Here is a 25,717-nt window from a genome sequence, read left to right as displayed (position 1 = left end):
CTGCAGTTGAAATAGGTGGGCGTGGTGCGACACCCCTGCTCTCTGCCGGATGACACGGGTCGGGTGTCTCATCAATGTCCAGTTCAGAATCACAATCGTCCTTGCCCTGTGTCTCCCTCTCACCAACACACTCCCGTTTCTTCATCATCGTTCACACACAGGCACACACACAGTTCATGATACATTCAAACAATAAAAGCCCCTCCCCCTACCAGCGTTTGTACAAACATTTAGTCATGATGATACAAGAATAAAATCTGTGCTGTCGGTGATTATATTGCTTCTGATTATGCTGCACATGTTTCGTTGAATACATTTCTGCTCATGTCTTTGTGAGTAACTGCAATTCAATCATTTGACTGAGTGGTGTTGACATCTGATCTGATTTATGTTGCCTTCCAGTATTTGTGTTTCATTATCGTGTGTTGGGGGCCTGAAGTAAAAGCACCTTACATTTGATCAAACGAGCATATATATATATATAAAAGTCTGGACTAAAGTCATGACTGTGATAAATGAGTACATGTTTCCTATTTAAAGTTGATGTATGGTCCTCTTCCTCCTGCAGTAATGCTATATTACACAACTTGTAAAGTAGGTTTATTTATTTGTTTTTAGTGCAAATGAATAAATGAAAGCTTCAGGAGTAGATGCCATATTCAGTGTGTCTGGTCTTCTGAAGCTTAGTACTTATACCCCAACAAATAAAGTATCTGTTACAGTTACACTTGTCATAATCAAACGGCTGCACAACTTTCAAGTCAAGCTGGCCTATATTGTTATTTATTGATTATTGAAAGTGAATCCATTTAATGAAATAGAAATACCTCAATGCCTTCACACTTTATATCTTATCCAGTTTATAACCAGGTTGATATTCATGTTTTATAAATAAACTAAATGAAGCAAGTAATAAAATAAAATAGAAAGTCTTGTTGATCTGTGTACAGGACAATCTGTGTCATAGAAAGTCAAACATTTTAAAACAGAAGTCGTCTGGCTGCAACCTGCTGCTCACAAAGCAAGTCTCTATGCAATAAAATGATTTATATTTCTTTTGTGTTATTTCTTTGTAGTATTTCTACAGTGGGAGTAAATAGCATTACATGACATTCATACATTGGGTTTCAGATTAGATGTTCTATCTATTAACACAGATGTAAGTTAACAAGAGGCTGGCTGCCTGTTTCTTTTGAAATGAAGCGACTGGCATTTAATTCAATACAATATAAAACGATACGCTAAGATCCTAAGCCTCTTTAATGAACACATGAATGGATAAAACAGTCCAGTCATATATTTGTGTACATCTGAACTATAAACACGAGAGTAAACTTCTGCTCGGTAGGTAATTGCTTAGAAGATATACGTTTGTTTTTTAAACTTGCATTATGATTATAAAACCACTTCTGGGCCACTGACACCAAAATAACATGGGCTTACTTGCCATGGATAACCATCAGTGTTCATTAAAATACCCAGCGTAACTTTCATTTGCATTACGTCGAATATTTATAAATGTCTATTGATTTAATTAATAAAACACTCTGTGAAAGCTTAGCAAATGTCCTGTACGTTGGTCCACTGTTTAAAAGTAAAACTAAAAAGTCAATCGACCATGTTAACCCTGATAAATAAATGATACTGTTGGTGTACTGACAACGATTTGATGACGGTTTATGTTGTGTCGCCCCTGCAGAGGATCTGTCAGACAACGAAGACGCCCTGCCGAAGGAAATCACCAAGTGGAACTCCAACGACCTCATGGACAAGATTGAAGCTGCAGACTCAGAGGAAACCCCTGGTACGATGAAGACCTCGTGCACTTCGTCATGGGAAGTCACTCTGCCTCTGTACTAGATGTTAAGAATGTGTGTTTTTCAGGTGAGCTGGAAATGACAGTGGATTATGAAAGAGCAACCAGTGAGGAAAGACTAGACGAGGTACGTGTGTCTGAAAAAACACCAAGCCACTAACCACAACCAGCAGAATCATCTCTGAAATAGATTTGCTGTTGACAAATCCACAGAAAATGCCTTTCATCACCTGAAAGCTTCTGCTACACTTTTACTAAACAGTAGTGGAAACTAACAAATACTAATACTCCAGTATTGTAATTTAGTACAATTTGAGGTACCTTTTTCTGCTACCTAATACTAAATATTTTACTTTGAACTCCACTACATGTTTTTCATAAGGTTAATTTAAAGATTCAGATAAATGATGCAAAATATTATTAACAAATACTTTATCACGTACTTTAAAGGTTAATCTCGCTTTCAGATTTACAGATTTATCTCGATTTCTTGGTGAAATTCACATGCTCTCCGAAGGATATATATTTAAAAAACAATAAATGGACATAAAGACATAATTAATTAATACTTAAAGGTCCCATGTCATGCTTTTCTGGTTATTACCCGTCCCCTTGTGTGTTATGAAGGTTTTTATGCATGTAAACGTAAAAACTCTAACACAGAAAAGATCTGTCTGTGCTGCCCCAGAACGCCTCGTTGGGGATTTCTCTTTTTACTTCTTGGGTATAGTGACGTATTGACGTTACGTTACGTCCGCGGAGCTGTTACGTTTGGACCAATCCACACACACACACACACACACACTCGGCGGGACGTTGCGAGGCTCGCTGCTGCGAGGAGCGGGACACTGTGAGCTGGCTCACTGGTGTGGGGTCGGCGAGACACCGCGGAACTCAGCCTGGGCACACACTGACTCACAGCCAGGCTGCGGGAGTGTGTGTGTTTCGAGCTAGGTTTCGCTGTCTCGCAAACGGCCACTGGGCTCATAGGGAGGAGGGGGGGGGGGGGCTCCAACAAGCCGTTTAGGACAGAGAGTGAATACACATACTATACAGAGATGCTGTATGAGAAAACAATGTGAGTTTGGAAAATTGCACAATATACATTTATTTTAGTAGACCTCAACAATGGAATTGTGATCAATAGAAATGGCCATGACATGGGACCTTTAAGGGGAAAGGCAATTTTAAATAAGCACCCTTTTTGTTAACTGCAAAATGGAAGTGATAAAGAACTATTCATACAAATAAAAATTAGTTATTATAATTTATAGTATTATAAAATAACATTTTGAAGCTAATGATTTGCACTTAAAAATATTTTTAATAAAGGATATTTACTCGTAATATATTTCTATACTGTGGTATTGCTACTTTTACTAAAGTGAAGATCTGAGATGGTCCACCTCTGATCCCTGGAGTGTCAGGTCAGGCTGTTTGTCCCTGAGCCTCGCTGTCCTCTTGTGTTCAGATGCGTGGCTCTGTTAGCGGCCAAGCCAGTAGCTCTCCCATTCCCACCATCACGGTAACAAGGCACCAGTCAGTAAGTAAACCTTATGCAAACCAGTGCATTGTGGGCTACAGTAGCCCACATAGCCCCCCCTGATCAAACCCAATACTTACTACCCCTGCCCTTTCCAAGCCCAAATCCGTGTTTCCTCCTCAACCTCACACCACGTCTGTTCAACCTCTGTTCTCGCAGCTGTGGCGTTGTGTGCATAAAGTGCTTCTTGGAGAAACGTTTTGTATCAGACTTAGAAGACAAAACTGCACCTTATGTTGTTGTGTTTAATGTGACTTCCTCAGGAAACATTGTCGTTGTTGTTTGCCATTAGTTGAACAGTGGAGGTTGGATCTGTTCTGTTTCCCTTCATGGCTCTCGTGAAAAGACATTTGGTTTGCACTTTCTAAGATGCCCATGTCTATAAGGCATTATAAACAAAGTTATAATGTGTTATTATCTGCTTATAAAACCATCCTTTTAGTTTTAAGCACTAATTCATGTTCATAATGCTTTATAAGAAATGAAAAAACATGATACACTTATCATTAAGCAATAACACCTCTTAAGTATTATAATACATCATAATTGCTGGGCGTTTTAGATGAAATGATTATTTACCACTGTACTTAAATCCACTAAAAGTGAGTTATAATCACATTATGATGCATTATATCTGCCCTTATAGCTCAAGAGTTGTATTACTCAACCCAGAGCACTATTGATCATTCAGGGTCAAATGAATCACATTATAATGCATAACAAAATTCATTAAATGTATTACAATTATCTTTACAAATAACTAATATACTAAAGAAATAGGTCAATAAGTGACACTTAGAAATTAATATGATACTTGACCTTATAAGTCACTATTAAGTGCTTATAATGTGTTATGATTATCGGTAAATATCATTTTTAAACTATAGTTTTAAAGTGCTATATGCAGATTATAACACATACTAAGCATTAAAGACATGGGCAACATAGAAAGTGTTACTAAAGTGGTTGACTCACAAATCTGACAAAAATAATAATTGTATGTACAATAGCTAAGGTATTAATGTTTATCTGTGACTGTTCCCTCTCAGTAAGCATGTTGTCTTTGGTTATGCCGATAAAAAGACGTGTTATAAGTAAATATATTATTTATTAAAGATTCTCCTCGAGCTCTACCTCCTGATCCCATCCATCACCCTTTATTATTCTTCTGTTCCCAGGAGAGCTCGTCAGCACAGTGTCTGCAGCCCTCTAAGATCCACGTGCTGATCCTGGTTCTGCACGGAGGAAACATCCTGGATACGGGCGGAGGCGACCAGAACAGCAAGCAGGCCGACGTCAACACCATCAGCACGGCGTTCGAGGCGGTGATGCGCGTTCACTACCCCGCTGCGCTGGGACGCATCGCCATCCGCCTGGTGCCCTGCCCGGCCATCTGCGCCGAGGCTTTCTCCCTGGTGTCCAAGTAAGAGGAGGCACACGCACGTATTTCTGCAAGCTACAGGCATGCCGGATAACCATTGTTGTTATTGACTGTGAGTGCTGTTTGCTTTTGATGGAAAAGATCCAGGTGCAGCTAAAACCATAGCTCCGTCCTCCTGTGTTTTTGCTCTTCACACTTATGTGCACTGCATGGATCTTAAAATTAATAATAATGAAGCTTTATTTGTATAGCGCTTTTCATACGCCTGGTGCAGCTTAAAGTGATTTAACAAGAGACTAAAACCTTTGTGCACATATGCAGCATAACAACATGATATGACAGTTTAACCGTTTAAGAGACACGGGAAGTAAAAGGTAGGATAGTAAAAAATGAAACACAAAAAAAAATTAAAGGAAGACAAAATCCATCCATCCATCCATCTTCTCCCGCTTATCCGTGGTCGGGTCGCGGGGGTAGCAGTTCCAGCAGAGAGCCCCAAACTTTCTTTTCCCTGGCGACATCAACCAGCTCTGACTGGGGGATCCCAAGGCGCTCCCAGGCCAACGAAGAGATATAATCCCTCCACCTGGTCCTAGGTCTACCCCTTGGTCTCTTCCCAGCTGGACGTGCCTGGAACACCTCCCTAGGGAGGCGCCCAGGTGGCATCCTAACTAGGTGCCCGAACCACCTCAACTGGCTTCTTTCGACGCGAAGGAGGAGCGGCTCAACTCCGAGTCCCTCCCTGATGACCGAACTTCTCACCTTATCTCTAAGGGAGACGCCAGCCACCCGGCGGAGGAAACCCATCTCGGCCGCTTGTATCCGCGATCTCGTTCTTTCGGTCATGACCCATCCTTCATGACCATAGGTGAGGGTAGGAACGAAAATGGCCCGGTAGATAGAGAGCTTTGCCTTCTGGCTCAGCTCCCTTTGTCACAACGGTGCGGTAAAGCGACTGCAGTACCGCTCCCGCTGCTCCGACTCTCCGGCCCATCTCACGCTCCATTGTTCCCTCACTCGAGAACAAGACCCCGAGATACTTGAACTCCTCCACTTGGGGTAAGGACTCATTCCCTACTTGGAGTGAACAGTCCATCGGTTTCCTGCTGAGAACCATGGCCTCAGATTTGGAGGTGCTGATCCTGAAGACAAAATCAATAAATGAAATAAAATATAAAAACCTATAAAATAAATAAATAAACCAATAAATAAATAAATAATGAAAATGATAAAGGCTAAAATATTAAAATACTTTAAACTTAAAAAAGGATTGTCGCTTATTAAACTGTAAAATAAACAATACAAGTAAATCGTATAAAATGAATAAACCGATGTCAAAATAAATGAATAATAAAGATTAACAAGGCAAGTTTATTTATATAGCACTTTTCAACACAAGGCAATTCAAAGTGCTTTACAAAAAATGAAAGACATTAAGAGCATGGCATTTAAAATCAGTCATTAAAAAGAAAAGCTAATAAAATAAACATTAAAAGAAAAAATACATGGATAAAAGTTACAGTGCAGTTTAAGATGTGAATAGTTCAATTAAAAGCAGCGACAAAAAGAAACATCCCGTTAAAAAAGGGGGTGTCATCTAAAAAGATGTGTCTTTTGAGATGAACTCTGATATTTCCTGGTAGGCTGTTCCACAGTTGATCCACAAATGTGTTCATGACTTCTTGTAACGGGTAGAAAAGTGTCAAAAGAACTATAATTTCACGGGAAAACTAGGGGTAGAGGAATGTGAGAATTTGGTTAGAGATATTGCCAAATATCTGGAACAAACTCCCAGAAACCTGCCGGTCCGCTGCAACTCTTTCTACTTTTAAATCCAGGCTGAAGACTTTTCTTTTTGCCGCTGCTTTTTATTGAACTATTCACATCTTAGACTGCACTGTAACCTTTATTCATGTACCTGTGTTATTCTTGTTTTATTATCTTTGCTTTTTAAAGATCACCTATTATGCAAGATCCACTTGTTCATGTCTCTTCTACATCAACATGTGTCCCCTCTTGTTCATGTCTCTTCTACATCAACATGTGTCCCCTCTTCTTCATGTCTCTTCTACATCAACATGTGTCCCCTCTTCTTCATGTTTCTTCTACATCAACATGTGTCCCCTCTGTGGAAAGAGACTCTGAAAGTTTCAGGAACAAAGATTCTCTCTCTTTTTGTCCTGAGCCATTTATATAAAAATCTGTCTGAAAATGAGCTGATCAGATTTTGGCCACTTGATGATGTCATAACGATGTGTTGTCTTGTGTAGCCATTAGCCAATCACCAACCAAGGTAACCCCCCCCCCCCCCCCTTTTATCACCTGCATCTCCTCCTCGAGCACCATTGTGTTCTTTGTAACCAAATCTCTCTCAGAGGGGCGTGGGGAGGGGCTCCTTATTTTCATCTAAAGTAACAGACAGAGAATCAGCACTTTTGAAACAGGGCTGAAACAGAGGGGATTATGGGTAATGCTGCAATGACCTGTTTGGTGTTTGGAGCCAAACACGTCAGAGACATGTTTTGTATATATCTGAGACCTGTAATATATTGATGAAAAACAGTATAATAAGGGACCTTTAAAGTTTCTAATGGGTTTTATGCTCTTAATGTCTTTCATTTTTGTAAAGCACTTTGAATTGCCTTGTGTTGAAAAGTGCTATAAGTAAATATGTCCTTGCCTTGCGTGTTCTCCTGCAGCCTGAGCCCATACAGCTACGATGAGGGCTGTCTGTCCAGCAGCCAGGACCACATCCCACTGGCAGCGCTCCCCCTCCTCGCCACCTCCGCCCCGCAGTACCAGGACGCCATGGCCACCGTCATCGTCAGGGCCAACCAGGTGTACTCAGACTTCTTAAAGTCTCTGGAAGGGGCAGCCTTCTCCGGCCAGGTCAGTCACCGAAGATACCCAGGTCACATTTCAACTTCAGTGTACATATACATATGTAGTTAAATCGTGTTACAGAGTGGTCCGTCTTTTTTCTTTTTCTTAACAAAACAACAACAATAAGCACATAAGAACATGGGGTGTTTTCTTTTAAATATAAAACATTGACAGTAGATCATTAAATAAAAGATTCAAACCGTTAAACAAAAGAAGGGCGTATCGGTGTAATATACACTTTCCATTTCTCCCAAATGTCCTTAAATGTAAGTTCCTGGAGCCTCATAGAGAAGGTTATTCTTTCCATTACAAAGATTTCATAAATGATATCGTACCAAGTAAGGGATAATGGGAAGTGACGCGGTCATTATGGGGAAAAGAACACCCGACAGGCTGATCAGGAGCCCGGCGCATGCAGTTTGCTTTTCGGCCAAACTGTATACATTTAAATCGACCAAACTTCTTTCTGCGTCCTTAACAACGGTCAATAAGTCCTTGACAGCGGTCTGTCTGTTCTGGATTAACAACGTGTCGCGTGTTCTGAATTGACCAATCAGAATCGAGTATTCAACTAAGCCATGTAATAATCATCTATAGATGGGCTGTTTGGTTTGAGCCATTTCTTTGTGATTGCTTTCCTGGCAGCTACACTCAACATCCCAAATAAGTATTTAGTTTTAATATTTGTGGATGTTGAGTGCAGAAACCTGGATCATATTTATTCAGTTATTGATTGATTGTATTCACAGGTTACCAGATATAGACACACAAATCCAAAAGAAAACAGGTTAAATTGAAAACATTCATTTCAAACATGGTCACAAGATGTTAGAAGAAACAAGAAGCACAGGATTTTCAACCAAAAACTAAACAAAGACACCTTCAATAAAAATGTAATTACCAATCTCCCAAATGTATCCATAAAATAGTCCTAAGACAACCTGAACCAAACTAATCATCGATGCTCTTCCACAGAGCGGTGTGGTAACCTCTGAAAACATTATCCACTCGCAAGACACTTTTCATGAACTCACACAGGCCTTGATATTATAGTTCTGCCATTGTTATCTGTCAACACAAATATTGAGGATAATACTGGTTAATAATATTAATAATAATATGCCACGTTATCATAACTTCTGAGTTTGTAATCGTTTTGAAATAAATGTATACGTATCACAGCTGAGCCTGCTCTTTAATTTTGTACCAGTTATATCTAAATATTAAAACACCTTGTTAATTGATTCTCCACGTACATTACACCAAATGCCAACATAAGAAAGATTCTTCCTAAGTTTACATTGTATTATTTTACAATTGTTTGAGTATATGTGTAGGTATTTTAGGCAAACCTAAACCCTTTGGCTGTGTATATAAAAAAAACTATTGTTTTATGAATTCTTTGTTTGACCTTTGGCCCCTCTAGGTTTGCCTGATTGGAGACTGTGTGGGAGGAATCTTGGGTTTTGATGCACTTTGCAGCAGCAACCAGACGGTGAACGAGAGCCAGAACAGCAGCCGCAGGGGCAGCCTCGTCAGTGTGCAGGTAGCAGACCCCTGACATTAATAACTGAATATCATGATCACAGAAATTCTATTTCTAATTCCCTCTGAAAATATGCCCTGCCTTTTATTTTAGTTTCCTGCAACAACAAAAACAATTAGGGTGACCACACTACCAGCAACAGGACATTCAATTTCCACAGAAATATCTTATATACAGTGTTTTGTCTAAGTTTTCATGTAATCTTGCTCAGACAAAAATCAACTCAGATTGTAACCTTCACACAACAAAAACTACTTTTTTTTTTTTCAAACAAATCACTTCTTAAGTCACTGTACATAGAGCGATGGATCATCAAAACCAAGACCACAAAAAGCCTGTACAACTATTTTCTTCAAATCTTGTTTTGCCAAGATGTAAAATACATTTCAGACTTTCTTTTTAAGTGTGATAAACTTATATAACTAATGTCCCTGAATCCCCCTCCAGGACCAGGACCTCCTCTCTCCCGGCATCATTGTGAACAGCGTGCACGGCTCGGCCTCTCCCACCCTGGAGGGCAGCCGCCACCTGAGCCGAAGCAACATCGACATCCCTCGGTCCGGCTCAGGAGACGACGCCAAGAGACAACTGCCCCGCAAGAGGAGCGACTCCTCCACCTACGAGCTGGACACCATAAAACAGCACCAGGCCTTCCTCACCAGGTGTGTTGAGTGTGGGGAGACCAGAATCCAGGACAATTCAAAAGTTTGACGTTATGATTACCCTGGCCACAATCGTATTTTTAAGTGAACATTGTTTATGTGATAGTCATGCAATCTAGTTATTTATCATAAGGGGGTTCTGCATTAAATTAACATTCATATAATAAAATAGCTACTGTGTTATTCTCATCTTTCTTACATAATAATTCTTGTTTTTTTTGTATTCACCTCACCATGATAGCAAGCTCAAAGTATTCCAGATCATTCTGATAATGGAAATTCCCCATGATCGACTTATTGTGGTCTCAATCAAATCCTCTATCCCTAACCCTGGGAGATAACCGTGACCTTGTTTTACACGCTCTCTGAGTCTGGTTTGTTTTGATTTCAACACGAGGAAGTGACTTTGTGCCGTCCTTCCAGCTTACACTCCAGTGTTCTGCGGAGCGATGCGGTGTCGCGCAGGTCGAGCAGCAGCACGATGCTGGATGGAAGCTCTCTGGGGAGGTTCGACTTCGAGGTGTCCGACTTTTTCCTGTTCGGCTCTCCACTGGGCTTGGTCCTCGCCCTGAGGAAGACCGTCATTCCTATGCTGGATGGTAAGCTGATTTAAGCAAATCAATGATGGCAACATTGTTTATTTTGACACATTATTGCAATAATACAAAATGACTTCGCTTTTTAAAGAACTTACCTTAGTGCTAATTGTATGTTTGGTTTCCATTACCATTATTTAAAAGCTAGATATCCCGTATTATGTTCTCAGAGACGATATTTATTATTTATTTGTTTATTCCACACATGGCAGTTATTTTAAATCAAAACATGTACACTTTACAAAACATGTACACTCATACTGGTTGTTTTTTTTATAGCGCATGGCCCCTTCTTACAAAAATAAATAAATGAAATAACCATTCAAAAGTCAAATAAAAGCAATATTCTTTCAGTCACAGTTGCTTACAAATACTGAAACATGAAACCAGAACACACTCAAAAGTCAACTTCATACTGTCTAATTAACTCCACTGGCTCCCCGTTTCACACCGCAGCCATTACAAACTCCTGGTCCTCACTTACAAAGCCCTCCACCATCTGGCCCCCCCCTACCTCACTGACCTCCTCACCCTCTACCAACCACCCCGGTCCCTCAGATCCTCCTCAGCCGGTTTGCTTTCAATCCCCAAGGCCAAACTCCGGAGCTTCGGGGACAGAGCCTTCTCTGTGGCAGCCCCGAAGCTCTGGAACTCCCTCCCCCAAGACCTCCGTGAGTCTGAGTCCCTTACCCTGTTCCAGTCCCGCCTCAAAACCCACCTCTTCAACTCTCTATCCATAAGCCCCCCCCCCTCTCAATCAACTTCCTCCTGACTGCTTTTCTGTTGTGTTTTGTTTCTTTTTGGCTTTGTCTTTGTTTTTGTTTTGTTTGTCTACCCTCCCTCCCAAATGTAAAGCGTCTTTGGGTTCAGAAAAGCGCTATAGAAAATTAATAAATTATTATTATTATTAATTTTAAACATAAAAATGTGGGTGGGATGGGTCCATGTTCCCCTCTCCTCGCTCATATTTCCGGCTCTGTGTCTCCCCCTAGTGGCCCAGCTGCGTCCCGCCTGTCAGCAGGTCTACAACCTGTTCCACCCGGCGGATCCTTCGGCCTCCCGCCTGGAGCCTCTGCTGGAGAGGAAGTTCCACCTGCTGCCTCCCTTCAACGTGCCCCGCTACCAGCGCTTCCCCCTGGGAGACGGAAACTCTGCCCTCCTGGGTGAGCCTCTGCACCCACGGCGTCTAAAAGCCTCAGTCAAATCTATTCAGTAGATATCCAGTCTCTGATCTACAGTCGATTCATTTAGTGCTCAATTTTTTTCTCCCATGCACAGACATGAATGCAAATGACACTGTATTGAAATAACTTTTCCTTTTAACTTAAAAGATCATATCCGCTGACACATGGAAATGATCGTAACACACTGTTCCGTTTCCCAGGGGTTCTTGCTACTGAAAACAAATGCATTAAAGACATCGTAGCTGCCCACTCTCCCTTCAGACACATTGTCTCAAAGAAATGAAGCATTGTTCTATTGTTTGTGCTTCAACATGTTTTACAAAGCAGTGTAATGTGGTCAAAGTCCTGCTAGGGGCTTCTGTTTGGACACTGTGGAGTAACGCCTTGCAGCCTCACCCTTTTATACAAATATCTGTCTATTTGTCCAGCAGAAAGTGTACACAGAAATGTATGAAGTAAATATTTAGATGAGGATTTTTCTTCCTAGGTCTAAACACATACAAACTAGGCTTGGTAAGGAACCACATTAGGGTTTATAAGCTGTATAAAAAGACTATTTATTTTCTTCTATCCTAACGGTAACCACTCTTGTATAATTTATTAACAATGTTTTCAGAACAGATCTACAGCCTATGGTACCGATAAAGTTTTATAGACAATAATATTTTGTGCCAAAGGTATGACGACGACGTTAGAGTGTTTTATCATGACGTTATGTGTCTGACTAGCAGTGCCAAAAGAAATGGGCTCGACTCTGCTTTCTTGTCTCACCTTTAGTTGTTCTTGCTTCATATGTTTTTGTGTCTTCCTTGTCTCTCTTTTCCCTCCTTCTCTCTCTCGGCCTTTGGTCCCCCATATCTGTACGTCACTCTCTACCTCCACCCCCCCCTCCTTCTGCCCCTCCACCCCCCCTCTGTAGTGGAGACAGTCCAGAGCAACGCTCAGCTGCTGCTTGACAGCGGGCCTCCCTTGTTGTCCCTTCGCTGTCAGGAGACCATCAGTGAGACCTGCATCCCTGTGCCGATTCTAAACTGGCAGGAGGGCTGCCTCAAAGCCACACCCGCCACTATGGAGTGTGTGTAGCCTCTCCCATTCACCTGCATCTGTCCCCCCCCCCCCCCGTTCACTGCGTCTCTCTGTCTGTCTGTCTGTCTGTACCCACCGTCCTGCTGTCTCTTCCAGCTGAAATGCTCAGATTTAAACCTCAGTATCAGAATCTGAATATCTTTATTGTCACCATACATAGGTATAACGGAATTGGCATCTCTCACTGCAGGAATAGAAGTAGACACAAATAAAGGCAGTGATATAAGCAGAGGTAGCAGTAATGACAATGCACCTCAATGAGAAGGCAATAAGATGAAATGACATGTACATATTTCAGTCAGACAACTCACGTGTTTCTTAATTCAATTCAATTCAAGTTTATTTATATAGCCCAAAATCACAAATCCTATTTGTCTCAGAGGGTTTCACAAGTCAACAAACACAATTGGCAATGTTAATATGTTTATTAGAAGCAGCATATAGTTTGAGTTTGGCGTCGAGGCTCGGGCATCATCACTCCACAGATTTACCAAGAACATTGAGTGATGATTAGATAACTACCGAGCCTACAGGTGGAGCTGGGGTGGTGGGGGGGGCAGGCGAGCAGCAGCACCATGAGACACAGCAGCAGGAACATGAACGCAGCAATAGCAAGTGAACGCAGCATTGCAGCAGCAGCTAGCGAGGAGGCAGAGGCAGGAAGACCTGGCAGCTTAAATAGAGCGGCAGGTTTAGGAGAATGTGATTGGTTGGTTGTAAGAGGGACGAGGTGCGTCACGTGTTAATGTATCATTGGTGCTCGAGTTGACTGCCTGAACTAGCTCGCAGGCTTCGCCCCATTTACACATTTGACAGCCCTTGTCCCTCCTGGGTGTTCCCACTGCTGTTGAGTCAAGAGCTGCAGTCGAGTTTCAGATTAATCACTGATAGACATTTGTATTAACTGTACACTACCTTTCCCACGTCTACCTGGTTCAAATTAAGTACAATGAATGCATTATTTTATTTGCAATGTTAGAAATACTTTTAAAAGTATTGCACAAATGAAATTACTGTACTGTGCAGCCTATAATCCAAATACTCTATAATATATTAAAGTACTGTGAAATAAAACAGGCTGTATACAATATAGTTTACTGTATATAAAGCAGTGAAGTGCAGGTTATAAATACAGTAATGCGAGTATTACAAATCATACCGTGGTGCTGGTGTAAGTGCATTTCTAAGATTTGAACAGACCTTCCAATGCCCAGTATCACACGTTGGCCCAATCCCAAACCACTCCCTCGACCCTACCCCTCCGTGATGGAGTGAACTCCGTCTGGAGCCACACTCGCAGCTCAACGAGGCTCCCTCCTGTCAGATGGAGGGAGTAAATACAGCAGCAAGCTTTGGGACGGCCTCCCCTCTCTCCGGCAGAAACAGGAAGTGCCGTAACTGTATGTAACAACGGTTTCAAATCAGCATCTCTTAGGCACAAAGTTTAAATGAATAACTCAAATAAAACTCCAAACATATTTCATTGTGTTTCAAAGCTCTTTTAGTTTTAAACCTGATGTTTATAAGCTTCTTAGTTTTTGCAAAGGTCTGTAAATATACACAACTTTATAATAAAATGCACACATTTAACTTTTTCTAGACTAAACACAGGTACGATCCTAAGTTAAAAACATATGAGGTTATGATGAGGTTGTTAACATCGCAATTTATCAGTGGATGTTTGCTGGAACTACTTGTACACAGCGTGTTTCCTGACGGACACACACAGCGTGACTCCGGTCAGGTAGAGACCGGTCTCAAGTCAGCACCGCTGCAGACTTGCTGTTTGAGGGCTTGATAGACCACTCCCCCTCCACACCGCTCCACACTCGTTGCTTTGGAACGCGCAAACGGAGGGGTAGGGTGTAGGGGGCGGTTTGGGAATGGGCCTTAGTTGTACTGTTTAAATGCCTTTGGGTAAGAGGATTTATTTCATGGGTCATGGTTCAGTACAAGATTGTTATAACATGCCATGGAAATACTTTGGAAAATCTGATAAGCATCTCATGTGGTGTGGCAGTTTGTTGTATCCGTCACATGTTCATGTCTTGTCATGTCAGTGTTTTTGGGAAGCAAGCGTTTGTGTTTTAGAAGCCGGTTTCAGTGTGTCTTCATCACTTCCATACACATCAGATTATTGATGTCGGCAGAGGTTTCCTCCCCTCTGAATCACAGAGAGATGTTGATGTGCTGCTTGTGATGTGTGTTCAGTCTAGTGTACATGTAGCTCTATCTATACATCCTGAATGACTGTTCCCTATGTTTCATCTTGTGATAATGTTGAGAGGCCGTCTGATTTTATAAAACCTCCAGCACTTTCACATTATATCTGAGACGTTCTAACACTGTGCTGCTTCGCCATTAGAAAGAAATCATCCTTATAAGAGACACTAACACAGTGTGGCTCCAACACATGTGGACATTCGTGTTGCTTTATGTGCTCATGTGCCTATGTTTCCACGGGTCGACAACTGAAATCTGACTTTGGCAGAGGTGGGAGAAGTACTCAGATCTAGTACTTAAGTAGAAGTAGCAGAGTGAAGGAATACTCTGTTACAAGTAAAAGTCCTGTAAACAAAATGTGACTCAAGTACAAGTACAGGCATCAAAATATACTTAAAGAACCAAAAGTATGGGTTCTCACTATGCAGATTAGCTAGTATATTATATATATTTTGATAATGATTATTGATGCATTAATTAAATACTCAAGTAAAGTACAAGGACCTCCAAGAGGTACTCAAGTAAAGTACAAGGACCTCCAAGAGGTACTTAAGTACAGTACTAGCAGTGAATCCTTAGTTACTTTATACCTCAGGACCTTGGCCACCATGCGGCTCCTCCGTCCTCTGAAACCATGCTGCCTGCCACACTCACATTTCTCTGACGACCCCCCCAATCTCCATCATCACTGTGAGTTCCTGTTACCTGTGTCTCTGTCTAATGGGATCTCCCTGTTTCGGCTCAATAGCGGATGTTGTTCAGTCTCATGGTGGTGTCTTCATGGACAGTTCGTACCCCTCATCCCCCGTAACGGGCCCCCTCTCCCGGGGCCAGCGGAGGGCCAGTGAGGTCAGCATGGCCAGCCAAGTCTCAGGAATGGCAGACAGTTACACTGCCACCAACATAGCCAACAGTAAGTGTTCTTACCTCCAACAAGCCTCTCTTCCATACACTCACACACACACACTGGTCTACTTATTCCCACTCTTAGCTTTTATTTACAGTTATTTCTGTTTCTTTATTCGACTTTCAACTCTACTCACTTCTCTGACTCTACACACACCCTGCACTCAGTCAGATAGCTCCCTTTTTCTGCCTGGCCAGACCTTTTCTGTCTTTTTGAAATTCAAAGTCCCAAATATGAGCAAGCGAGTCCTGAAGAAGAGCAAGTTTTAGCGCCACTTTTCACTGTCTGTCTTACTCTTATCCACTGTCTAAATGTAAATGCAATGAACCAGGACTGCATTTCTCTGATGTGGCAATGCATGTGGACACCTGCCTCCTTCAGCCATCCCTGCATCGTCCACTCCCTGCTGCCGTGTCTGCAGAGACGGCCGGTATTCTGTCGTGTTTTATGTGAGATTGTCCTCCAAAGTCTCTCCGTCCCTCACTATTTCACTTTTGTTATCAGAGCATTTATTTGTACCTCACATTGTTTTGCACACTGCTTTTTTAACACATACAGTGCAGCCCTTGAGTTTCACGCAGACTAATCATAACAGATCTTTATTTATGTGATACAGGAGCATCAGGAGACCAGCAGGCTGCCTTAACCGTACTAACTATTGCTTTTCAGCTTTTAATATTCAACCCAGCTTGCTGACACCGGGCACATCCCCACATTCACTGTTTTTGTTTTTCACATTGTTTCCTTTATTTTGGTTTACATTACAGCAGCAGTTCACACAATCGTCTTTGTTAATTCACTTTTTTACATTATACATATATAACGAGTAATCTTTTCAGTTGTTTACACCGTAATAATACTGTAGAACACAAAAATAGTTGTGTTTTCCATTTGAGATCAAAAAACATTTCGAACCAAATAAGGGATTTTTGGGGAAACACAAGTGTTCTTCCCCAAATTTCAAAATTGTATAGCCAATAATATTCTAGCAGATACTCTCAATGTGTATTTTTGTTTTATATTTTTAGTATTTATATATATATTCTGGATGTTGAACGTTTAAGCCCAAGTCATTTTATCACTAATTCTGTATACATCTAAAGTATTTACTGTAATGCCTCAGTATTTCATGTGATTTCTTTTTCTGTTTTCTCCCCATAGCCAAATCATGCCAAATTAACCAATCCAAAAAAATCGGCCTTTTGTCCCAACTCGCCCTTTCATCACAAAACAAATTCTTCCTGAGAAGTCCTCCAAATTCCCGTAAGAAAGTGGAGTCTGGCGATGCCGCAGGATCTCCTGACGCAGATCTAGCGGCAGAGCAGGACAGTGAGGCCGACAGTAGTGAAAATATAAATCCCACCGGCAAGTACGAGAACTGCTTCTCTCCCGGACTGGACTTTGCTATATCTGACCTGGTCTCACTGGACTCCCAGGCTGAAGTGGACCAAGGTATTTTTATAAGGGAGGGGATTCATTCTGAAATCAATGTGAAGCTACAGCTGTTTTCTTTACGCTGTGTCAAAATCCCAAAGCTGGACACTGCTCTTCCAGAAAGCCTCTTTTTCTTCCCATTTACTTGCTGACGTTGAAGGGTTCTTACTTCCATTGATTAGGAATAATGTATGAATCTATCAAATCTTTCTTCATCTCAATACTAACATGAATAACCATCTTCAGTTGCTCATATGACCAGCGTCGGTTCTAACTATCTCATTCTTCTTTTTGCTCTGGGATTTCATGTCAATAACAACAAACTACCAATTTCCTTCTTTTAGCTGAAGAACAGCTGGGATCGGTGATTTAAATGGTCTTTTTGCTTTAGCTTCAGGGGTGTTGCACCTCTGGGTGGCATGTTTCACCTTATGTATGTGCACCCTACTCACTTGATTCCCATGGCAGTGGCGGCACGTTGGTGGGGCACGAAGCGGCTGGACTTCGCCCTGTACTGCCCCGACGCCCTGACTGCTTTCCCCACCGTGGCTTTACCGCATCTCTTCCACGCATCGTACTGGGAGTCCACTGATGTTGTGTCTTTCCTCCTGAGACAGGTGAGTCAACATCAGATGCCCTGCCACTCTTCATGTTAACAAGCGAGTCGTCTTCAGAGATGCTGAGGATGAGTCATTGAAATGTCTCCCGTAGGTCATGAGGCATGAACACTCCAGCATCCTGGAGCTCGACGGGAAAGAAGTGACAGAATTCACCCCCTCTAAACCCCGGGAGAAGTGGCTCCGCAAGAGGACTCTCGTGAAGATCAGGGTAAGATAAGATAAGATAAGAGCTTTGTTAATCCCTAAGGGGGAATTCAGTAGTTCCAATAACAACAGGGTAAGAATGAAAAACAGGGCAGAGATTCGAGATTAATACAATTAAAGATAAAATCAAAGATAAAAATACAAATCAAATTATATACAGTTAAGTAACTTTAAAATTAGAAATTAATTAAAATGAACATATATACATATTTTGGTCATATATACACATTAGATATATTTACATGTATGTGTGAAAACAGTGTGTTTTTTCAGTCAAGGCAAGGCAAGTTTATTTATATAGCACCTTTCAGCACCAGGCAATTCAAGGTGCTTTACAAAAATGAAAGACATTCAGACAAAGGCATTTAAAAACAGTAAAAGATAATAAAAGAAACTTTAAAAGAAAAACAAAAATGAAAGACATTAAGAAAATGGCATTTAAAATCAGTCATTAAAAAGAAAAGCTAATAAAATAAACATTACAAGTTACAGTGCAGTCTGAGATATGAATAGTTCAATTATTTTGGTTCTTGATTTTTTATTTATTCACAGAACCTCCCTTTGGAAATCCGAACATTTCCGTCCCGATTGTTAATTTAGATTTTAGATTGTTTTCACCATGTTATGCTCGCATGACATCCACAATCGGACCCTCAGGAGGATGTACTAGCCCCCTACTCTGCTTTGCGTTCCATAACAAAGTCTTTAAGTGTTACCTGAACACCCCGTGTTAGGGCATCACATCTACAAAAACGTCAATGTCAGTGGAAACATAATCCTGAATCCCTTTCTTGCCTAGTCATATCTCATATAAAAAGAGTAATTACCATATGAGAATGAGTCTAAGAGTATGGCAGGAGATAAGTTACCAGAGTGGATGCGCTAGATAAAACTGCATTTAGAGAAAGGATTAAAGTGAAAATGCACGGGAAGACTTGGAAGACGGGAGATTCGGCTTCCTCCCCTGCAGTCATACATGCGATAGTGTGGGAAAGTTACCATTTACATTTCTCTCTCCCTCCTTTGACAGAACGTGACTGCCAACCACCGTGTGAACGACGCTGTGTTCACAGAAGACTTGCAGCAGGTCCTCACAGGTCGCTTCATGTACGGCCCTCTGGACATGGTCACCTTGGCCGGGGAGAAGGTGATCTTCATGTTCTTCTTTTACACCACAGCAGCTCACAGAGACTGATGTCTGCATGTGTACTTTTTGCTCATGTTTGTTTGATGCTGTACAGGTTGACCTCCACATCATGACCCAGCCTCCCTCAGGAGAGTGGATTTACTTCGACACAGAGGTCACCAACAGTAGTGGCCGCGTGTCTTTTGTCGTCCCGGATGACAAACGTCTGGGCATCGGAGTCTACCCGATCAAAATGGTTGTCAGGTGAGATGAGACCATTTCACAGCAGACATTTTATTAATGCCTGGCCTGCCTAATCAATAAAGGGTTGCCTGGAGTCTTATGTAATATATCAAAATGAAAACTTGTAGAGTTGCCAGTTTAAGGTTTTGCATTACATATTTTATGAACATAGTCGCGACAGATTCTGCTCTTAGACAATCTTTGATCTATTACTGGTTATCTGATTTGGTTAATCTTTTCTTTACACCTCAAAGTGGAGAGGCTCCACAAACCTTGCTTGGTTTTCAAAAATATTTCAAATCCATAACAAAATGACTTTAACAACATCATTTTAAATGTGAGCGAATTGATGATCTTATGATACATGTGTAACCCCCGGTACACTGGTCTTAAGTGTATGTTGGTTCCCTGTGTGTCTGTGTTTAAAGGTGTGGTTGCTTGTGCTCAAAAGCTGGTGTTGTCATGCTGTATAAATGTTGTGTGCCCCTGAATTGAAACTGATCTACGTATGTTGAACTTTTGTTAGAGAAAAACAAAGTTGCTGGAATTTTGAATAGTCTTATTTCCCTGTTAACAGCCAAACAGGGCCTAGAACAAAATCCTTAGAGCATGTCTAAGAGTACTGAATTATTCTGTTATCGCTTGAGCTCGGATTGTTGTGTTTCAGTGTCCTCAAGGTTCCGTAAACAAAACCATTTGTCACTTGGTCTGTCTCTTTTGTCTTAATCTCTGTTGTTCTTGTTATCCCTCAGGGGCGACCACACGTTTGCAGACAGCTACCTGACAGTCATTCCCCGGGGAACGGAGTTCGTGGTGTTCAGCATCGACGGGTCCTTCGCTGCCAGCGTGTCGATCATGGGCAGCGACCCCAAAGTGCGGGCCGGAGCCGTGGATGTTGTCAGGTGCTTAGAGGCCTTTTACTTCTCTGGTTTTAAACAGGGCTGTACCAAATAGTGAAACACTTTGAAGCTTTATTCATAATGTTGACATTTAGAAACACATTTTTTTAATTATGTTAAAACCTGGTTTTCTGCAAGGTTGCAAAAAAGAAAGAATTACACTTAGATTATCAGAATTATTTTAGAAATAGATTCGAGTGGTGGCTGCCGAGGATTGTTCCAGACTTGTGGCATCAAAACATTTCTAATACCCCGTTGGTAAATCATGAAGTCAAAATGTACTGGAGGAAAAAAGTAATGTTTTTCAAAATTCACAACAAAGACAAATTCTGCTTTAGTCCGATCCGGTTGGTGTTTAGCCTTTTGAAAAACCCATTCTCACTCCAGTTAAAGAGAGGCCCGCAGCGGAAGACAGCAACCAATTTAACAAACAAACAATACTCATTTAATCCAATGAATCATTTAAGGATTTTTTTTTAAGGGTGATGATGTTCGATGATATGACGACAATCATTCAGAAACCTCAACAGAAGCTTTGAATGTACAGAAAGACGTTCGGCACAGCCCTGTCTTTAGCCTCCTTCAGATGACATTAGTGTGTAGCGTTGTAACTGATGTCCTGTTCCTCCTCGCTGCAGACACTGGCAGGATCTGGGTTATTTGATCATCTACGTGACGGGTCGCCCGGACATGCAGAAGCAGCGGGTCGTGGCCTGGTTATCTCAGCACAACTTCCCCCACGGCATCGTCTCGTTCTGCGACGGCCTCGTCCACGATCCGCTCAGACACAAGGCCAACTTCCTCAAGACCCTGACCGAGGTAAGCTCTATGTTTGATAAGCACCCGTTTGTAGTTTGGACTTATGTGCAATGAATGAAGAATATATATGAAAACAGTGCTCATATTGATTTGACTGACTCCAGGTTAACATGAGGATTTTCGCTGGCTACGGATCAACCAAAGACATCTCAGTCTACACCGCCATCGGCATCCCCTCCTCCCAAATATACATCGTCGGTAGACCTTCCAAGAAACTGCAAAGCCAGTGCCAGGTACCGATTCTCTTTTGCATAGCTCGGGAAATTGGTCTTGCTTTTCAGATTAAAAATCACTTATTTCAAGTTAGATTGTTTTTTCTTTTTTGCTCAAGGTGTTTTTATTTGTATTTCGAGTGACATAACATCTAATAAATGTACACAAATACCCCCCCCTCCCCCCCATGTGTTATATTATAGCATTATTGTACCCTAATAATGAAGAATCAACCCCATACGTCTACAAATGCAAAATACAATAGCACACAAAATACAATGAACCAAAAACAACAACATCAACAACAACTAGTCGGAAAAACCAACAAATAACTATATTCAATTTAAATATGCTAAATATAAAATATCAGGTGTGTCCTTTTTCTCAATACAGCTTAAAATGGTTGCCATAAAGCCTTTTGACCACAGCCTCTTGTAGAATAGCACGATTCCTAAAATGCTAATGATGTATAGGGTCTTAATGCACAGCCTTAAGGTTTTGGAGGAACCTTTTTCTTTGACTCATTTAACCGAATAAATAAATAAATATCGCGATGTTGTGTTTTTATCTTTCATTCTTAAATAGTTCAGTTGCAGCAGCCAAAACTCAGAGGTCTTTGCCTGCCACAGTATTGCATTTGTATTATTTTATCCTGCAGATCACGAGGACAGAATCAACAGAACTGCTATCTTGTGCCATATATTGTATGTTTATTATACTTTTGGGATATTTGGAATATGGCTTTTCTCTGGTTATCCCTAAGCTGTAAATGAGGCGTTGAATGTGCTCATAGATAATCCTCCTTAGGTTAAGTTCTGCTGCGCCGTTAGAGGGAGAAGAATCAGCTAATTGTAAATTCTGTCCAATACGCTGTCATGAGTGGGCTAATCAAAGTCAGTCAAAGTCAACTTTATGGTCAATCTTCCAGTTTGTGTGTACAGACAGAGAGATCAAAATACTGTTTCCCGCAATCCCGAATATAAAAACAAATGTATATAAAAATAAAAATATGAAAATAAAAATATGTGTGCAAATATGTATGTATATACACAGTCAAAGACACATTTTTACACGTGCACACATTAAGACCTAAAAACACAACAGTCAATATATACAAAATAACAGTCACTTGAATATTTTGAGAATGTACATTAGTGCAATATTTAACTGAACAAAAAAAAAACATGGATGTATAACGCGTGACTCTGGTCCTCTCCACAGTTCATCACAGAGGGGTATGCGGCTCATCTGTCCCAGCTGGAGTACAGCCACCGCTCTCGACCCGCTAAGTCCAGCACGGCGCGCATGGTGCTGCGCAAGGGAAGCTTCGGCCTGGGCGCTAACAGCGACTTCCTGCGAAAGAGGAAGCACCTGCTGCGCACCATCTCCTCGCAGCCGGCCCCCAGCTCCCCGACGGGCAGCGTCCACAGCCGGCCCGAACGCACTCAGAGCCAATCGGACGGCGAGCGGCTGGAGAGCGCTCACAGCTACGGGCCGGGGGGGGCGCAGCGCAGCATGAGCATCACCGCCAACTGCTGGGGGCGCAGCAGCAGCACCAAGATGGAGCCCGCCATCCTCAGCCCCAAGTGACACTGAGAGGGGGTTGTAATGCAGGAGGAAGACTAATGCAAAGACTGAGAAACACTGGGGTTGGAGATGGGTCAATGCCACAATGAACAATATGTACTACAAACCACTGTTGATGAACTAATGCCAGTCACACTCGACACAGATATTTATGAACAGAGGCTTTATTTATTACACAACACACACACAACTCAACAGGCATTTCAAGGAGCAACTTCCGGAAACAGGGACACACACGATAGACTTACCGCTTATATTGTTGAGATCCAGACTGTTTCTACTGTCTATTTATCAGTCTATTAAAGTCTGTACAACAGGCTTTTAGGCTGAAGGTGGTTACAAGCACCCCAATGCTGTATTCTAGCAAACAAGACAAAGTGGTTACAGACAGCCAGTATCAGGTGCAAGTGCTGATACTGTAACCACCGACTGCCACAGCAAGCACAGCAATTCATATAGAGATCAACTTTGTGCTTAATAGTTTTAAAGATATGTTGTTTTTATGTGATAATCAGATATGTTCACGTCTGGGAGCAGAGCTGAGAATCAGGCAAAACTGGATTGAATGTCTGACCAAACACATCCAATCATTAAGCCAACAGTTTTAGGAAGACCATTTTTTTTAAATCCCTTTTGCTGTGTAAGCCAACATGAAATCATTGAATCAACTTGTTGCGTTTATAAGCGGTCCAGTTTTGCTTGTTTTCTGGCTGCCCCTCAGACCAAAGACCCATCCAAATATCTCATGAAGCAAAACTGCGAAATGACCCTTTAACTACGGCTGCAGCTGAAACCTTTGCTGGGATTTTATAACATTTCACCGCATCTCGCCACGCCGCTGCTGAACCTTCGGAAACGTGCGACTCAGCACCTGTACGGTTAACGTGCCAAAGCCAACCGTGGAGAACGATATGTTGCACATGAACAGAGAGGAGACGATTAAGGTGTACAAATGGATTGTGTAAGTATGTATTTGAATGGCTTGTACATATTGCTTTACTACAGTGCAGATCTGGTATCTGGTCCACTGAAGACCAGCTTCAAGTGTCTTCTTCACTCCGGGGGGGAACACCGCCTCATTCAGGATACACTTCAATGATAGTTGTTGTTATTTATGATTATGGATATTTTAAACATGTATTGATTTTGTGAACCAAGTGTGTTTTTAGATTACTTTAGCGATGTTGTGTTTTTACCTTTCATTCTTAAATAGTTCAGTTGCAGCAGCCGAAACTCAGAGGTCTTTGCCTGCCACGGTATTGCATTTTTATTATTTTATCCTGCAGATCACGAGAACTGAATCAACAGAACTGCTATCTTGTGTCTGTTTATTATACGTTTTGGATATTTGGAATATGGATTTTCTCTGGTTATCCCTAAGCTGTAAATGAGGTGTTGAATGTGCTCATAGATAATCCTCCTTAGGTTACGTTCTGCTGCGCCGTTAGAGGGAGAAGCTCATTGTAAATGCTGTACAATACGCTGTCAGGAGGAGGAACACAGAGCTCAGACTGTCTCTCGCTGTTCATTTTTTATTTCCGAAACACATTTGTGATTTATTCAAATGATGGTTATTTCCCCCTCAAATAGGCCTGACTGCGATGGACCAATATGGACTCAAACGTAAGGGAAACGTGCAATATTTCTCAACCACAAGACCAAACAGACTGTGTTGAGGAAGTGTCGCAACGCATTGACAATCAGATCAACAGGCACATATTCTATAGCGACTACATTGCAGAGGGAATCTGAACACATACGAGCAGCACTCAACAAATTCATAGGCACATTTACAGTGTGTCAAAATAAGTAAAAAAGTGCCACTGATCTGATAAAAGTATGAAATATTACAGTAGGTTTTCAGGTGGACTGACATCCTCAATCTCAACGTTGACTTTCAAGTCACCTACATTTAAAAGTGACCCAGAAATCAATGTTTTACCCTCTGAAAAGAATTAGCCCTTAACAAATCCTTTTAATGTTTTAGCTGTTATTGAAAGGATCGAGTTAATGGTGGGTTTGGGGGGCTGCTGGATTGTATAGTGTTATACTGGGAGGTGTTTCTAGTATTTTGTCTACCCCTTTATATCAATGAGGAGAGACGATGTTAGATAACTCAGAGTAGATCTCAACGCATAAGAAGGAAGGACGTTATTACAAACTGTCGGCTGCCGATTGATCATTGGGGGAAAACATGCTGTAAAACATGCACTTGTCTAAAGTTGGAAACTACTGAACCATACGTCCTTCCTCTGAGCAGAAGTTAGCTGAGTTTCTACTAACTCACACACGATCAGAGGCCTTACACTTCCCTCTTATGCCTTACATTGAACATGTGTTGCGAGGCCTCGACTGAACGCTGCTCACTCCCAAATTGACTCGATGGAAAAGAATAGACTGTTAGTCGAACGGACATTTTTTCCTCAAAATGCTTTGGTTTTTTTTTCACTTTAAAGGAAATATTTCACCAACTTTAGGCAATCTGTCTCAAGCTCTGTTCCCCGGGTTAATGCAACGCCACCGCTGTTACATCCGTTAGCATTCATAGGCTGTACATACATATGCAACATACCTTGGTAAATGTCATTGTACAGGGTGTGTATCTTGTAGATTTTTGGATAACTTCATTGTATCCATTCCCTTGTGTTTTTATGTACAGAACATAAAAAGATCAACTCAGTCATTCTTTGCCTTTTTTCACAACACTGTCTGTGGAGTCACTTGGTTCAGCATCAATGACCTGGA

The 25,717-nt window shown here is 41.5% G+C and overlaps 1 protein-coding gene across 5 annotated transcripts in view; it reads left to right on the top strand.

The window, feature by feature from the left end:
* Positions 1 to 25,652, top strand: part of LOC117452355 (membrane-associated phosphatidylinositol transfer protein 2-like) — a 54,959-nt gene extending 29,307 nt beyond the window's left edge. Inside the window, exons 8-26 of one of the 5 annotated variants that reach the window (XM_034090928.2) lie at positions 1,700 to 1,804; positions 1,885 to 1,943; positions 4,538 to 4,782; positions 7,440 to 7,629; positions 9,050 to 9,169; positions 9,617 to 9,831; positions 10,255 to 10,430; positions 11,420 to 11,590; positions 12,531 to 12,686; positions 15,669 to 15,833; positions 16,989 to 17,279; positions 17,730 to 17,878; positions 17,973 to 18,089; positions 19,116 to 19,232; positions 19,327 to 19,475; positions 20,207 to 20,356; positions 20,992 to 21,172; positions 21,277 to 21,405; positions 22,607 to 25,652. In XM_034090928.2, coding sequence (XP_033946819.1) covers positions 1,700 to 1,804; positions 1,885 to 1,943; positions 4,538 to 4,782; positions 7,440 to 7,629; positions 9,050 to 9,169; positions 9,617 to 9,831; positions 10,255 to 10,430; positions 11,420 to 11,590; positions 12,531 to 12,686; positions 15,669 to 15,833; positions 16,989 to 17,279; positions 17,730 to 17,878; positions 17,973 to 18,089; positions 19,116 to 19,232; positions 19,327 to 19,475; positions 20,207 to 20,356; positions 20,992 to 21,172; positions 21,277 to 21,405; positions 22,607 to 22,975 — 3,254 coding nt within the window. In that variant the 3' untranslated portion in view covers positions 22,976 to 25,652. The remainder of the gene's footprint in view (positions 1 to 1,699; positions 1,805 to 1,884; positions 1,944 to 4,537; positions 4,783 to 7,439; positions 7,630 to 9,049; positions 9,170 to 9,616; positions 9,832 to 10,254; positions 10,431 to 11,419; positions 11,591 to 12,530; positions 12,687 to 15,668; positions 15,834 to 16,988; positions 17,280 to 17,729; positions 17,879 to 17,972; positions 18,090 to 19,115; positions 19,233 to 19,326; positions 19,476 to 20,206; positions 20,357 to 20,991; positions 21,173 to 21,276; positions 21,406 to 22,606) is intronic. The other 4 variants (XM_034090929.2, XM_034090930.2, XM_034090931.2 and 1 more) reach the window with 4 other exon arrangements.
* Positions 25,653 to 25,717: the final 65 nt, after the last annotated feature.

This window comes from Pseudochaenichthys georgianus, chromosome 9 (assembly GCF_902827115.2).
Source record: "Pseudochaenichthys georgianus chromosome 9, fPseGeo1.2, whole genome shotgun sequence".
Classification (NCBI taxonomy): Eukaryota; Metazoa; Chordata; class Actinopteri; order Perciformes; family Channichthyidae; genus Pseudochaenichthys; species Pseudochaenichthys georgianus.
The sequence above is the reverse complement of the archived record's forward strand: the minus strand, read 5'-3'. Positions and strand labels throughout refer to the sequence as shown.